The sequence below is a fragment of the Centruroides sculpturatus genome, unplaced genomic scaffold, assembly GCF_000671375.1.
Source record: "Centruroides sculpturatus isolate CEXI.00-Female unplaced genomic scaffold, Cexi_2.0 scaffold1970, whole genome shotgun sequence".
NCBI lineage: Eukaryota > Metazoa > Arthropoda > Arachnida > Scorpiones > Buthidae > Centruroides > Centruroides sculpturatus.
Genome location: NW_019386197.1, coordinates 40,638 through 58,209, shown reverse-complemented (window position 1 = coordinate 58,209; position 17,572 = coordinate 40,638). Strand labels below are relative to the sequence as shown.

The window sequence follows — 17,572 nt, the reverse complement described above, 5'->3', positions numbered from 1 at the left end:
GTTCTTTAAGAGTTGTCATTAAGCAGCATTGTATTAAATAATGCCATTGAAATTATGCTTGTAACAATGTAATGATTAGACTTTTTAGGCTGCAAATTGAAAAAAAAAAACTGTAGACTTACCCACTGTCGTTCGTTTGTCCGTCTGTCATTCCTTAATCTCGAGAATGGAGTTAGACAGATAAAAGATAAAACCAGATATGGAAACTTTGGTAGATTAACCATACGTGAACCGGAAGTCATGTTATTTTAATTTAAACTTTCCCTGAAAGCAATTAATAGATGACCGGTACGACTCTATTGTTAAAGGAAACGTATGATATAAAGGTGTAAGACACTACAGTACTGATTTGAGGTGGAAAGCATATATTTTAAATTAAATAAATTAAAAATATGATTAAAAATTGTAGCTTAGCATTGTGACGATGTCGTAATAAATAATTGCTCGTTAATACAATAAAACTATTATTTCATATCAGCTCTTAAAATTGACAGAGTGTGAATATTTACTTTTCAAAAAATTCTACATTAATACAATAGATATCCGTGTAACGTGACGCTCATATTATTTTCGCGTAACTATATTCCTTATCTCTTCTAAATTAAAAACATTTATCTTTTAATAAACGAATATTTCATTTTAGAAGCGACTAACAGGCGTAATATTTTTTAATACTTTCTTGTTTTTTTATTATTAAATCAAGTTATTTATGTACACATGAAAAATACTTCTATTTATAAAACTTATTTTGGTATTCTGTTATAAAGTGAATTATTTTTCCATTCAAATTCACTTTTTTACCAGCACTTACGTATAATTTATGATGAATTGTTTTTCTGTTACGTGTTTAATTGACGTGATTATATAACTTATTTTATTTATCATATTTATAAATATTGAAACTTTTATACTAATTTCATAAATTATTTATAAATTAATTTTATTTCAAATTATTAAAAATTGTTTCGTAATTCTAACTCTAGTAAAATTGATAATTTATTCTAGATTCCTTCGATGAAATTCATACCAATTATACTTATGTAACACAATGGCAATTGTTTAATGACATACAGTACTTCTATCTTCCTATCAGCTCAATAACGTGTTATTACAAATAATTATATAAAGGAAGTCCTGTTTCGGTCGGCCTAACTGACTCGGGTAAAACTTTCAGGTTGCTGAAATAGAAAATAGTAATATTTTAAATAGATTTGATTTTCCAAGGTCTGTTTTTTGTTTTTAAAAATTTAATAACGAATTAGATTAAAAATACATAATTACTAGAAGGGAAAAAAGCAACATTTTGCAAGTGTTCATATTTGATATGTAGAGGAAGGTCATTTTTTATTGATCACGATAACAGCAGCACTTCATATCATCACGTTACTTCATTCAAGATGTTGATTTGGAGCGTATTATTACTTCTTTTCGCATTAATAATTTTATGGAGATATGTTTTCGAAATAATTAAACTTAGAAGAAAATTATCTTCATTTCCTGGGCCTAAGTTGGATAATTTCCTTCTAGGAAATTATAATCTTTTCTCGACAAAAGGAACGAACATTCCTTTCCATATCCGTAAGTAGGCCTTTTCACAATAATTATTTATACGTTTTAAATGTTTTAATATCAATTTATTTAGTTATAAATAATAAGTTTTATCAAATTAAATTGATAACGAATATTTCTATTAAAATAATAAAATTTATTATATGCTTATTATAATTATAATCTGATAATCTGATGTTATTGATGTTATATTTTTTAAATTATATGTTATAAACAGCTACATATATATATATATAATTTTATTCGACGAGTAAACTTTACCCGTATCTTTTGTATTTCAATTGAAATTATCATCAACTAAAATGTCTTTATTTATTTCATAACAGAATAGACGATTTGTTATCATATCAATATTATTTTAAGCTATCTGATTTTTTATCTTGAACAAGGAAACCTAACTTATTGATTTTTCTGTTTAGTTAATTTTTGTAATGTTTAAAAGTATTTTAATTGTAAATTAATAAAATTTCGAAAGAAAATAAATGTTTTATGGCATTTACTTAATTATACTTTTTGTTATAAAATGTAATAAAAATCATTTTTTATTAATCTAATAATCTAATATTTATCGAATTCATATTATGAACTTAGAGTAAAGGAATAGTTATTTTTTTATGTAAAAATATAATTTTTCTTCTCGTAATAATTTGATAGATATAGATAGACACAGTTCTATAAATAATTGAATGAATTCGGAACAGCAAACACAGTTTTTAAAATGTATGTCAATTCCCGCTCTAATTTAGATAACTGAAAAAATCACAAAAAGAAATTTCGCTATTGCACAGATATAATCGTACTACTAAAACGTCTTAGACTTAGTAATACGATTACAGAGACTTATTGGTTGCCAGATCTTACTAATAGTTGGTACATCGTTTAAGTTCATTTTAAAATCATTTATTTTAATAATTTCTAAATGTTCAAATAATTTCCTTTTAATAATATATTTGTTTCTTTTTTGAGTATTTTAACATTATTAAGTGAGATCTCACAACCTTCCTCATTACAATGCATGGCCACTGATGAATTAGTGTAATTATACTTAATAGCAACCACTTCTTCATGACAGGTAGAATCCACTAGAGATCCCGTTCAACCCCCATTCCCATCTGGTTATAATGTGCTGGTTTTTGCCAATTTAATTTGATCTCACACAGTAAAACTTATCACTTGTATAATGGTTTTAGAAACGTTTCATTTCAACTTTTACAAGAAAAAGGTTTTTAAACCTAATTTTACTTTTATTTATCAGTCTTATTTTTAAAAATTTGTTTTATATTTTTAAAAAGACAAAATTTTTTTAAACATTATCCCCTCGTAATTTTTTATCCATCTACAGGTAATAAATAGCAATTTATATAATTTTGTAAGAAAAAACATTTTAAATTTTATTTCATTTATTTAATATTTTCTTACCTGTCTACCTTAATTTTTCCTTATAGAGCACCCTTTTTTAAACAAGTTTTATTCAGTCAATTGCCCAATTTTATTTTCAATTTAAAATTAATAATCAGCTATATAAGTAAAAAGATTTTTAAAAATATTATCTGTATTATGTGTGATGTAATTTATATCTATTATTTCTTTTGTAAAAAATAAGCAGTGAAGAGGGGTCATTTAGACCCGAAATGCATTTCCTCCATTAATAAAATCTATATCAATAACTGCTCCTTGTGTGATAAGTTACTGAAAAAAAGCCAAAAGATTTAGGTTTTTAAAAAACAAGCGTTAACTTTTTGTTGAAACTATTGCATTAAGTAGACAATAAAATAATATAAGGATTTTGTCAAATTAGAATCAATCTTTCGTAGCATACATTATTTTCGTTTTTTTTTTCATACTTAAATTTTCTTAATAAAAAGCTTATAAGCTTTTCATTAAGTTACTGTATTCGGTTTGTCTGTCCTGCTGGCTGGACAGATAAAGTAACTCAAATTTCACCCACTTCCGAATTTCCGATCTAGTTGAACATTTGTAAACGTATTCCCGGAAGACAATACATTTTTTTTTTTAAATTTGCAAACAATTAGCGGACTGGATTTGAAAAAATCTGATAACCAATGGAGCCATTCCTAGGATAAACCATACTCTTTTTACAGGCATCTCCGGACAGCACCAATGTATTGATAGATACTGATAAAATACAGTAGTTTTAAGAAATTGATATTTACCTAACTCCCAATTCTATCATCGCGGTAAAAATATAAAAGGACTATTGTTTTTATGAAATTCTTTGAGATAAATATACTTTACGTGTTACTAATTATAATTTTCATTAAAATTAGACCGAAACATCTCTATATGTTGAAATGGTGAGGAAAGTAACATTTTTAAATAGTCAATTGACTGTCATTTTTTACAAGTACAGTAATCAATCGTATTAGTTATTTTATATAAATCTAAAAATTCATAGGTAAAGGTAGCAATTATCAGAGACGAAAACAAATAAAGAATGCGAGAAAGCCCAGCAGCAACATTGCTAGCTTTTACTTCTTAATTCGTACTATAAAACAGATTTACAATGAGGATTTAAAGGAATTACTATTTAAGCGGCGAGTAATGACGTACAGTACGTCATCTTCAGGTCACCGAGCTGACCATGTCTTTAAGGTAATGAATAGCTCAATGAATAGTTTTCCTACACGAATTCTGTGATGGCGTCATTACATCTTAAACAATTAGCTATCCATAAGTTTCCATCAATGACTTTAGGAAAGCTTTCAGTACTTAATGTTAACATATTAAAATTTTCTAGTAAAATAAATTAAATATAATATATTTTTAATTTTACATTCATTAAATATATTAAAAATATACAAAATATATTTAATTTTAAATATATTTAAAATTCTAAAAAATATATATTTTTTAGAATTTCCGATGACGTTATTATCCTTGGCTTCAACTTATCGAGAACATGGATTATGTCGTATTTGGGTAGCTGTTGATCCTTACGTACTGATTTTTTCGGCAGAAACTATTGAAGTTAGTCAGTCACCAGATATTATTTTATAATTAGAAGTATAAATATATAAATTAATGTAAATAATTGTGTGAATAGAATTTTTAATGTGTTAATTGGTTGCAGTAAAAATTGAAAAATATACATTAACTTCATATAATATAATTCGAGAACCAATTCATCCCAAACATTTGGAATGAATTGGATTGGGAATCAAATGAGAAGGGAAAAATTTTGAATCTAAGAAAGAAAATTTCATTCTTTGGACGTAACTTCTTAAAACGCAATCAATATGACATAGTATGATGTTTGTACTGTACATTGCATTAACAGCCAATTAAGAAGGAACATACAAAAGGCAAAGATGATCCAATTACTGCTGTAAAGATGAATGACGAAAGTTTAGGAGAATGTAAAGAGAATCTGATAGAGAATAAGTAGTCTCTCCCACATCTGAAGTAATATGGACGAAAATGATCGGAATATTAGAAAAATCTGAATAAGGAGTGCGATAATTTTAGAATAAGAATGTAACATATATGTTTACTATAAGTGTAATAAAATGTTTTTGTTGACTTTGATGCTTACATTTGACAACTATAATTACAATTAGTTTTGAAAGTACTGTGTTAAAGTTGCTTGTTTTGTTCTCGATTCGTTGACGAGATGCTACATCACGCCAATGCCCGCCCAATCAATTATCACGTCAGTGGTGGTTAATGCATTGTGAGCTTCTACGAACTTCATTGCGACCTCAATAAGAAAAACTTAAAAAATGTACGCGCTGCAGCATGGGAAAGTAAGATTCGGAATAAACATTTTGAAAAATTTTTAGTTGCCTTTGATTTGTCCGGATACGAGGAGGACGGATGTAGTAAAGTCTACTGTATTCCATACATTACACGCTGTAATACAAATGAAAGTTTTTCATACACGTTGTTAATTTTAGTGTAGTTAAAGATTGTTTACAGATCAGCGAAAATCCTAGTATCGGGGAAATCATTGCATATTATGTTTTAAATTTTATTATTAAAAATAACTTGATAAAATTGAAATAGCTACAATATAAATAATACGAATAAATTTGAATAAATAATTTATTATTTTTAATAATTTTCTTAATTATTTATGTCAGATAATTTATAGAATAAATTTTTTTTAGCCCATTTTAAACAGTCACACGTTAATAACTAAAGACGATACATATAAACTACTTCATTGTTGGCTAGGGACGGGTTTAGTAACGAGGTAAAATATTATTCTTTAAATATTCTACTTAATAAACATATAAATAATAATCAGTTAATAGATATATAGGTATACCTCACCTTACGTCGGTAATTGGTTCCAGAAGAGGCGACTTAAGTCAAATTTACTTGTCTCCAAATTTACTTGTCACTAGGCTAAACCACAAATAACCATTCCAAAGTCTGTATTTTATTTATAAATGCATTTTTAATAATATATGGTTAATAAGAATGTATAAGCTTAGAAACATATTACTTTTTTTTTCTGTACTATATTAAAAACTAAAATTTATCTAAATTTACGAATACATGTACAGTACTGTACAGTACAAGCGTACTTGTAGATGTATAGGTTTACAATTTGGCGATGTTTACAGTACATCGCCGACTCTTTATTTGTTTTGCTCTANAAATGACTTTTTTTTTCTGTACTATATTAAAAACTAAAATTTATCTAAATTTACGAATACATGTACAGTACTGTACAGTACAAGCGTACTTGTAGATGTATAGGTTTACAATTTGGCGATGTTTACAGTACATCGCCGACTCTTTATTTGTTTTGCTCTAAGACATTATAAAATAAAATAATTTTGTAAGGTTAAATCACAAATACAGTTTGTTTTTTCTTCACTACTAGGTGCATTAATAGACACAAGGCATTTTACATCATCTTTATTAAATTTCTATAGGCCGATAAATATCTTCTATCCGATTCCAAAGTCGATAATAATCTTCTATAGGTCGTCCTATAGAAGATTAATAAAGATGATGTAAAATGCCTCGTGTCTATTAATGCACCTAGTAGTAAAGAAAAAAAAACAAATAAAGGAAGACTTGGTCTCGGAAATACATAACAAATACAGTTATTAAAATTATTTTGCGATAGTATAAAATAAACTAATTTACGTTAAGTTTACCGATAAAGACCACTAAATAAGACGACAACACAGAGTCACAAATGTTTTCATATTTCGTTCTCTAGAATTTTTGATGTATAGTATTAAAATTTACTGTAAATGTACGTATTTTAATATGATTTTATATACTTTTATTCTTATTTATTGTATAGTAACATGATTTTATGTACTTCTAACACTTTTCTAGTGATATTACGACTTCGATATTTGTGGCGGACAGACATAAAGTCGAATAAAATGATTTAAACTTGATTTTTATTTTTTCATATATAGCCTATGTATATATTTTTTGACAAATGACTTAACTCGAAACGACGTAACTCGAGGTATACCTGTATTCACAGTAAGATGTACTGTAATTTGTTATTTGTTAATTGTAATTAACAATTCAGCTAATTTAATTTAACAATATTAATACAGTATATATAGCGTAGGCCTATAATGCATTTATAATACAAATTTCTAATGACATAGTACTGGTAATAAGTGGAAAATCAGAAGAAAAATGATTACTCCGACATTTCATTATCGAATTCTTGATCAATTTCTTCCGACGTTCGACAAAAATGCAAAGATATTCGTTAAAAACCTTGAAGAATATGAAAGTGAGGATTGGATAGACATTTTACCATTAGTTACTCTTTGCACTTTGGATATAATCTGCGGTAAGAAGAATAAAAATAATTATAAAAATTATTGAATTTAGTATAATTGAATTTAAAATTCTTGTTATTACAGAGACGGCGATGGGAGTTGAAATAAAATCACAGGACAAACAGTGCATGGATTATATTGAAGCTCTGCAAGAGTATGTATTATTTTGAAAATGCAATTAACTTATTGAGTTCAAAAAAATAACTCCATGATAAACATTTAACATTATTTTAAACTTCATATAACGAGTTTTTCGTAATCTTTGTAATTGGATTGGATCGTGATTCGTGAAACATAAATGGAACACAGTACTTATGAGTTACTTAAATAATAGTAGTAGGAATTAATGAAAGTTGATTGGCATTTGATTAATAAAAAAAATATTTTTAAGTTATTAAGTTTTTTCATTATACATTAAAAAATAACTTACAAACGTAATCCTCCTCTAAATTTTGTTTATAAGTCATTTTAATTCAGAATTTCATAATATATTTTAAGAACAATCTTACTTCATCACCTAATGTTCGCTGAGAAAAAATAGAAATATATAAAAACAAAATCAATGACAAATATCTAAATGTCAGGATGCAAACGCATTGCCCTCGGCATAGAAATACATAAAAGAAAACAAATTAGAGGATAAAAATTCTTAAGTCACATATGGGTCTGAATCAATTTTGGTTTTATTTTTGTTATATTTACTTAGAAGTTTTATCTAATATTTTTGTTTTTATTTAATATTTCTTACTTTTATATTTGTTAATTGTATTTTGTTCATTATACATTTATTTTATCTGTTTAAGTTGAAATTTCTAATTGGAATTTTAAGTTTAAATGAAATTTCGAATATCTGAATATTTCATTTCTGTAACGTGTAAAGTTTGAAAAGCTCAATACTCCTTGGAATATCCTATTTGGAGTTATTAGGTGTGTGTGGTTACCATGTGAGGAAAGAGACAGTAGAGCAACATTTAGGTATATACAAGTTTATACAGACATATAAAAGATTTACAGATGTATACGCTTAGTTATATGGATATTTGGATTGTGACACATTTTAGTGAGTGGGCTTGCGTTCAGCACAATATTCTTGTATCCATTGGGCACGTGATACAGATTAATAATGCAGGGAACGTTAAGATGATTATGTGAGATTATGAGGGCACAGGGTCAGTACTCTAATTGCCTCTTACACGTCGAGTTGGTAAAACTCGCCCACGTTGTCGGTTCGGATGCCTTTTTATCGAGTGGCGAGGGAGGTGAGCAAGTCGGCAGGCGTCCTTGAAGCAATGATAGACAGGTTTAACAAAATAACAAAGCATTTATTGATTAACTAATTCTAGAGTACAGGAAGCTATATAAGTGCTAAGGTTAAATGCGGTTATGAGCTATACTATTTACACAAAATGGGCGACTGATCTCTAGTTCGAGAGATTTTACAAGTTCTAATAGCCCCTAAATACCTCTCGGGCGTAACGGAGAGTTGATATGGCGGACGTCGTCTGTATGGAAGAGGTAGGAGTCCTCTGTATCTTCTAAATACAGGTGTCGTCTGCTTTTTGGCTGGATCAGGTCCGCTGTATGGAGGTCCGGGAGTCGAGGTGGCACTATTACCAATTATAACTTTCTATGACGAATCGCGCCGAGCTTCCGGTAGCTCCCAGTTTTATACTATTGTTGTGGGAAATCTAACACGTAATCGTCAAATGTTGACGCTGACGAAGCATTTTTGACATCTAAGTGTCAACTTTCCCACTGACTTGTTTTTTCAACCGGTGACCTCCCATCTGGTTCTCCGTTTTTTCTATCGGGAGCATTTATTTGGAAAACGATTAACATCAATCTGAAAATCTCCTTAAAAATCCGCGGGCTCACAATTACATTAAACAAGCTCAACGTAGTAGATTCAGCCAACGTCTTCCTCCACGGAGTTGGATTTTTGATCGTGGTCGTGACGATGGAGTTGGATTTTTGATCGTGGTCGTGATCGTGACGTTTTTTAAAGTCTTCCACAACTGTTCCACGGCGATATCACCTTCTTTCACTCAGCCAACCGAACAAGATACTATTTTAAACGAGAAGCAGTTCTGTTATTAATGAACGAGGTCATGTTTTACACCAGAAATAGAAAGAGGTTCTGAATAAGACAGAGTCCTGTTACACCCTTACAATGTATTGACGGACTTGGAGAAAGGATTCGTCATCGAGCTGATGAATGCAGGATGTCCGTTTTGTCAAATTTTCCACATCTAGATCGATCTGACCTGACTGAAGTATGAGGAGGTGTTATGGACAATTGATATGTCAAGACACATGGCCTGTATATGACAAGCTTGAATGTCCCAGACGAACTATCAGGATAGATAATCGTCTCATCGTGAAACAAACATTACGACATCTTCTTTTACCATCCAGAGTCAGGTGAAACCTTGCTACAGAAGTTGTCTCTTCCCACATTTAACATTACATTAGTAAACAATTAACGAAGGCATTTTTACATGTATGGTGTTCTGCTATTAGTACACAACATTGTAGGTTTTCTTTGAAGTGGTGCCTTGACAAAAGACTGGTATGGATTGGCAGCATATAATCTTTAGCGATAATCCTCGTTCTGATTGGAAATGAACGACCATCAGTATAGCGTTTAGAGAACCGCTGGTGAAGCACTCATCAGTGGTTCGTTTACTATTGATTGCACACTATCTTCATTGCTGGTGTATAGTTTGGGGAACCATTTACTACGACAGTCGGTCACCATTAGAACAATTCGAAAGATGTAGGATGTAATGGGAGAAGGCAATGCCATTTTCTTGGCATTGGGAGATTGGGAGGTCTGCCAGATTGGGAGGGCTTCTAGGGAGGACCGTTATGGGAATGTAGTCTCTATTTAGGTATTAGACAGGTGAATAAAGCCGGAAAACTCTATGTGGCGGGTCCCGTTGGTGAAGATTGAACCCGCAACTTACATCGTCCACTGAACAACCCGCACCAACATAAAATCACTGGAAAGTTTTTCTTTCATCAAAGTATTAATATTTTGGTCGAAACAAATTTTCCATCAAATCTAAGGAAGATTTGATGGAAAGATTTTCAAAATTAACTGTTAACTTTTTCAATACTGTTGAACGGAATGTTTCACTTTCAATTATCGTAAAGAATAAAGTTTTTCAGTAACTGTGTGAAGAGAACGATGATTTGCAGACAGTATTGCTGCATACAGAGCCGAAGTATATTCTCCAAATATAAATATCTTCATCGTTTTGTAGCACTCTGGAATACTATTATTTTCTTTCTTCGTCATAACAAACAGAAAAAGTGATTAGTGCTAACATGGCATATTTTAAGTTGTCAGTGCATATGAATACAATATTGTGAAACTACAAAATAAGGACACTTCAACTAATGCGGTGCGCATAGTTCAGTCTGAAGTTCTAAAAAAGTTCAAAATCTATACACTGTTAAATCTATAGTTTTGGAATATGCGTGACTTAATAAATTATATTAAACTATTTCGTTTGCGAATATTATTAAACAGCTTTAAGAAATGCTTAGTAGTAGAGAATGCTAAAAAAATAATGTGGCTTATATAAAGCAAAGGTCACCCGTAACTTTTAATCACTGTTGAACTTATGTATGACACTAAATTTAATTCCTTTTAAACAAGTTACTGTTGTATATGGAGTAAGCAATTGCTTCAATGATAATCTAGATGGATAAACTCTAGATTATTATAAACAGTGAGCATATGACAAAAGTTAAAGCTATAGGTCATCCACATATGATCGAAAATCGAAGCTGTCCGCTAATGAAGATCAGAGCTACAATCGTAATAAAAGTCGTAATCGAAACCGAAAACGTGAAGCGAAAACGATGCTGAACATATTATCCGAATAGTGGAAACACGACTCAAATGTTAACATAATTGATAGGCAGCCAATTTCTGAATTCTTAATTTAACGCTAGGCTGTTACCAGAAAAAAATCTCACATCTTTATGTGAGATATCATAAGAGCGCAGAAAGAACATACAATCACTGGAAATCTGAAGCACTATTTGTTTCTTAATTTAATTATATTTATAAAATAATTCATTTTAATTACAGGTTTTCTAATATACATTTAGAAAGATCTATGACGCCATGGTTATTTAATGATTTTATTTTTAATCTCACATCTAATGGGGCTAAACTAAAAAGAACTTTGTCTGTACTTCATGGCTTAACTAGAAAGGTAAAAAAATATTTTTGTGTTTTATTTTAAAATATATTTATGATTTTCTGTTAGACTATTGAAATCACTTATTATTTATTCATTACTTCATTATTTATGTTAATTACATAATATTTATAAGGTAAAAAATATTCACATTTTAAATAATGCAATGAAGGTGAATTAATCCCACCAAATCATTTTGAAATGAGTTGCGATTAATTATGAACAGTAATTTCTAGTAAAATTATATTTCGATATATAAAAGTATATACAACGAGCAATTATTTATTGTGACATCACAATTGCAGCCCGACATCGTCACAATGCCGGGCTGCAATTTTTAATAATTTTTTAATTTAAAATATATGCTCTCCATCTCAAATTAGTAGTGTCTTGCTCCTGTACATCATACTTTTCCGTTAGCAATAGAGTCCTGCCAGTCATCTATCTAACTCCTTTCAGAGAGGAATTTTTGAATTGAAATAATGTAACTTCCTAACTTTCCGTTTGGACCGGAAGTTCGTATATAGTTAATCGGGGCTTTCCATATCTGGTCCCAGCTTGCATCTATCTAACTCCGTTCTCGATATTCGGTGAGCTGTGAGAATTTATAGGTCTACATTTTTTTTTCAAATTGCATCCCAATAATTGGTATTTACTGTATTTATTTTTAATATGATTTTTAATATATATCAGGGATGGCGAATTTTTTAAGTCTGCGAGCCAATAATAAGCATACTTAGCTTTAAAGATATTTATAGGCCTATGTGTCAAAGATTTAGAATTCAAATAACGATATTTAAAGAAGTTAAACGAATATGCTTTAATTAGAATAAATGTAAAAAAAATGATTAAGAAAAGGATGATCAGCTGATAAACCAAAAAAGGATAATTGAAAAAGACAGATGATAAGTCAAAATCTTATGATACGTTATGTACAAGATGATTTTTCCTTCCGTGACACTTTGGACAGACATGCCATAGAATCGCCACATCTGTTATACTGTATATGAAAGAATTATAAAGAAAGATTCCGTTCTTACATAGAATATTCCAAAATACCATTTGTAGTGTTACACTTCAATGATATAAATGTAGAAATTTTAAAACGATTCAATAAATAATATTTAAGAGTCATTTATGTAATAAAATTGTCAATGTAGTATTAATATAACTAATATATTTTATATACAGATTTCGTTAGTGACCTGGGAAAATAAACTACATTCCTTGGCTTGCACAATTTTAATCAACAACCGTTGTTACAAGAAAGTACTGATACTTTATTTATTATGGCACATTTATCATAATAAAAAAGGCTTTTTTGTAATAACTATTACTGACTTTATTTCTTCGAGCCAAAGCATGCAATTTACTTTCTCTTCGATTGTCACCATTTGGAGTTTCTAATAAGATCTGTAAATAAAATTTGTTCTACATTTTACAAAATTATTACGAAAATACTTTAGATGTTAGATTATCAATATTATTTACTGAGTAATTATAACATTATTGTATTTTTAGTTATTAAAGTGTAGAGGCACACAAACTTTTAAAACACTGTGTTATAGCAAAGTTCATTTTTATCGTGTAAATAAATTCATAAGTAAATTATATATGTTAATTATTGAAACAAATTTATGTTAATATTAAAATTATTATAATTTTTATTTAAAGATCTTAAAACAAAGAAAGGAAGAACTGAAAACGTCAGTCGATAATTTGACAGATTCCTCTATTGGAGAAAAGAAAAAAGAACCTCTTCTTGATACTTTGATTAAGCATCAGTTTCAAAATAAAGATTTCACCGACCAAGACATTTGTGAAGAAGTTGATACTTTCGTATTTGCAGTAAGATCTATTCATTTATTTTTAAAAGTAAAGAATGTGTTTTTTTTTTTCGAAAAATTATTAAATTAATATTGCAAAGCAAAGTCAAGTTTAGTTAATTATTTTTAAATTTAAAACATTTTCGGACATTAAAATATAATTGAGGTAACATTTGGTTCGAAATAATTTAAATATATTCTTAAAATATCAATGTGAAATACGTCCTTATTTACTATCAATATTTCATAAACGTATTCAATGTAAATAGAATTTTTGCTTTCAAAAGCAAATATTTTAAAAATTATATATAATAAAATAACGTTTACAATATAGAATGACCCAAAAGTCAATTAACTAAGATACCGATATATATTAAGATTTTAAGAATAGTTAAAATCCGTAAACAGCTACGTGTTTCATTTCCTATTCAGTACTTTTGTTGTAACTTTTGAATCATGCTATAATCAGTACCTAAAGTCGTGGGCGTTGATCCATGTGGGACAGAGTGAATATATCCTCCCAATATTTTTGTCCCGGCAAATTGTTTCCTTCCCAAAGGATTTTTATTTTATATCGTTTTACAATAATTGAAAGTAGAAACGAATACTGTACACAACAAAACATGTTATTTTGTATATCCGTTAATCCATCCCTAACCTGACAATGAGAAATTTTTCTTATATTTACGGGTGGATCCTGTTGCCTGAAGACAATTTGTTTTGCGTTTAGCTTTAGTACAACAAAACAAATTGTTTTCAGATGTATTTGTAAAATTCTTAAATAAGCAATCGAACCGAAAATGATTCCGATGTGTGTAAAATGACCATTTCAACATTTAATATATTAAAAATAATATGCGATAGTTTTAAAATTATCTCTTAGTAAAGATCAAATACTATATTATATTTTTAATTATTCTTTGACTTTTTCTGTTTAAGTGTATTTTTTTTTTCTTTTTAAATTTTCGAATGTAAAATTTTACTACAGTTAGCCAAAGCTGTAAATTACCAAATTTTTATTTTTATTTTTGAAATTACTATAAGTTACTAATACAGTATAAAAAGCGACAATGCTAGTTTCTTTGCTAGAGATAATCTCCGAATACTTTAAACTAATTTTTACAATTCTTTCGCTATTGGAAAGCTTATTCCATCCAGATGAACGTAGGATACATACGATTTTCACATTAAAAAAAAAAGTGCACGAGAATGTAATTCCGTGCCGTTTATCTCGTAACGTAATTTGTTTGCTCCGTTCACGGCCAGTCTCCTTCGCCACCTGGCGAACTTTATTAAACTTATTATCTTATATTTTAGGTTTCAGTTTTGATGCATGCAGCTCGGGTAGTTGTGTATATGCTTTGTTTATATCGTTTTGGTCTTTCATTTCTTATAAAAAAAAAAATAATACTCTTATGTTATCAGAGCTATAAAGGACGAATTTACTTTCCTTAGATGAAATTAAACTTTTTTAAGTACGCGTATAGTATTTCTGTATGTTCACTGTTTTTGTATTAATACCACAGCACCACCTTAATTAATTAAGTTTAAGTATGAATGAATTAATGTTTCATATTAATAACTTTGATAATAGAAACATTGAAGTAAAAATTTTGCATTATTAATTATAAGCTATAATATTAAAAACAACTATTTTATATTTGTATTTACTAAACATTATGAAATACAATAAAAAATATTGATTTTGTTGTAAATCTTTACATTTTAAAACAAATTATTTATAAAAATTATATTTAAATAAACAAATTTCATTAAAATAAAAAAATTTAAACATTAAAGCTTTAAATGGAAAATTTTAAACCTTGCATTTAATAATTATTAACAGTTATAAGCATTTGATGTTTTATAAAGTTTATTGCATTGTTATGTTAGATTAGCTTTTATTAGTTAAATTAACTTTCTAAAAGAATTCAAAAAGAGCAAAATTGTAAGAATTTATTTTCATATTTAGTCATAATTAAGGTTATGTTTATTTTTCTAGGGTCACGACACAACTTCAATGGGCATATGTTGGGCACTTTATCATCTAGGGCTCCATCAAGATATTCAAGAAAAAGTGTATGAAGAACTCCAAGGAATATTTGGAGACGATAAAGATAAAACATTAACTGCGGATGACATTAGAAAAATGAAATATTTGGAATGTGTCCTAAAGGTTTATGTTAATCATATTTAGTAAATATGCTGTTTATCAGTCATGAGCAACCCGCGACCTTCGAGGTCGTAATTTGATGCCCTTGGACTTTGTCAACGTAATTTTATTTCTTTATTTTATCTCTCGTGCCATTATGCATCTATAATTAAGCAGATACAAGAAATTTTCGTTAATTCGAACTCTAATCTGGTCAAGATTGCTTTGCTTTTAAAGTAATACATTTTCGGATGTTACCTTACATATGGACTATCCTTTTTTTTGCTCTTATTTCATAAAATACGGTTGGGTTTCGGGATTGAGAGATTGGGCTACAAGTAACAAATTGAGATATTTGTAGGTCTCTAGACTACTACGTTTGAGCGACTTTTTAGGCTCACTTTAAAAATAATTTAGACTACATTTCCAGGAATTTTGCCTTACTTTCTATAAAACCTATCTGGAGACCTATGATGTTCTCACCGGACCAGTGCCGTCTACCTTCATTTTATTTATATTATTATTAATTGAAATTAATTAACGAAAATAGCGTTCTGCGTATGTGGCCGTATTCCATTTCGTTAAGAAATAACATCAATTACATGGTAGTTTGTACAGAAATATGTAAATCTCGGATAATTCGAAATCGCGAATATTTTGTTCCTTGAATTTCGAAATAACGAGGATTTTATGTATTCATTACGACGTGACCAGCGTAAAGATGAGAATAAACTATGTATTACTAATTAGCATATAATATTTTAGTAGTTAATGCACTGGAAGTTATCATATACGTCGGTATTCAGCAGGTTTAAAAACCTGCAACTCCGTAAGAAAAAATACATGGGACTCGCCGAACTCTACGAAATTTATTTGCGGCCCGCATCCAGAAAAGGTTGCTCGTCACTGTTGCATATCCTAATATTAGTAGCAAATTCCGTTGTTGTCTTTGATAAAGGTCTATTATGTTGAGGTTGAAAAAAGTTTAAATTTGTGTTTTTCTTCATTATGTAATCGTAACAGGTTCTAAGTTATTATCTTCTTTTCACGTATTTCAAAAGAGCATATTTCTCCATTTCTCGTTGATTTTTTTTTGTTATTTATTACAAGGTACTAAAATGTATAATAATTAAATAATGATATGTAATTTGAATATTACTGTATTTATAAACTATATACTATGACACATTTAATTCTGACAGGAATCACAACGAATTTCTCCATCCGTACCGTTAATTGGACGTTCGTGTACAGAAGATTTCAAAATCAGTAGGTTTCACTCAATTAAGAATATAATAATTAATTTAATGTTTAAAAATATATTAATTAAACTTACAATTTATAGAAAACTATACGATTCCTCGAGGTACATCTTTCATGTTGTTTACTTATGCATTACATCGCGATCCGAAAGTATTTCCCAATCCAGAAGTGTTTGATCCGGATAGATTTCTCCCAGAAAATTGCATCGGAAGACATCCATATTCATTTATTCCTTTTTCTGCTGGTTCTCGCAACTGTATTGGTAAGTTTTATTAGCACAAATGAAAGATTTAATTGTGTTTACGCTATTATATTTTAAGTTTCATTTACCTTATTTTAATTTTTAGGTCAAAAATATGCTATGATGAAACTGAAGACAATTGTTAGCAGGGTTATTATGAATTATAAGGTTGAATCAATAGATCCTCCAGAAGATATACTTTGCAGTTTCTTGCTGGTTCTTAGACCTGAAGGACAATTAAAATTGAGATTGAAAAGAAGAAAATAATACATAAAATTATTTCTAAATAAGAAATCGCTTTAATAATGTNACTTATGAGTTACTTAAATAATAGTAGTAGGAATTAATGAAAGTTGATTGGCATTTGATTAATAAAAAAAATATTTTTAAGTTATTAAGTTTTTTCATTATACATTAAAAAATAACTTACAAAGGTAATCCTCCTCTAAATTTTGTCTATAAGTCATTTTAATTCAGAATCTTATAATATTTTTTAAGAACAATCTTACTTCATCACCTAA

General features: G+C 28.8%; 1 protein-coding gene across 1 annotated transcript; it reads left to right on the top strand.

The window, feature by feature from the left end:
* The first annotated feature begins 1,124 nt into the window (after positions 1 to 1,124).
* LOC111614032 (cytochrome P450 4c3-like) lies at positions 1,125 to 17,358 on the top strand. The gene is made up of 11 exons (XM_023355410.1): positions 1,125 to 1,578; positions 4,445 to 4,557; positions 5,697 to 5,782; positions 7,176 to 7,366; positions 7,440 to 7,509; positions 11,458 to 11,584; positions 13,244 to 13,417; positions 15,398 to 15,571; positions 16,750 to 16,816; positions 16,893 to 17,072; positions 17,158 to 17,358. Exons 1-11 carry the CDS (start codon positions 1,398 to 1,400, stop codon positions 17,316 to 17,318), a joined length of 1,524 nt encoding a protein of 507 aa, XP_023211178.1. The 5' UTR covers positions 1,125 to 1,397; the 3' UTR covers positions 17,319 to 17,358.
* The last annotated feature ends 214 nt before the right edge of the window (positions 17,359 to 17,572 follow it).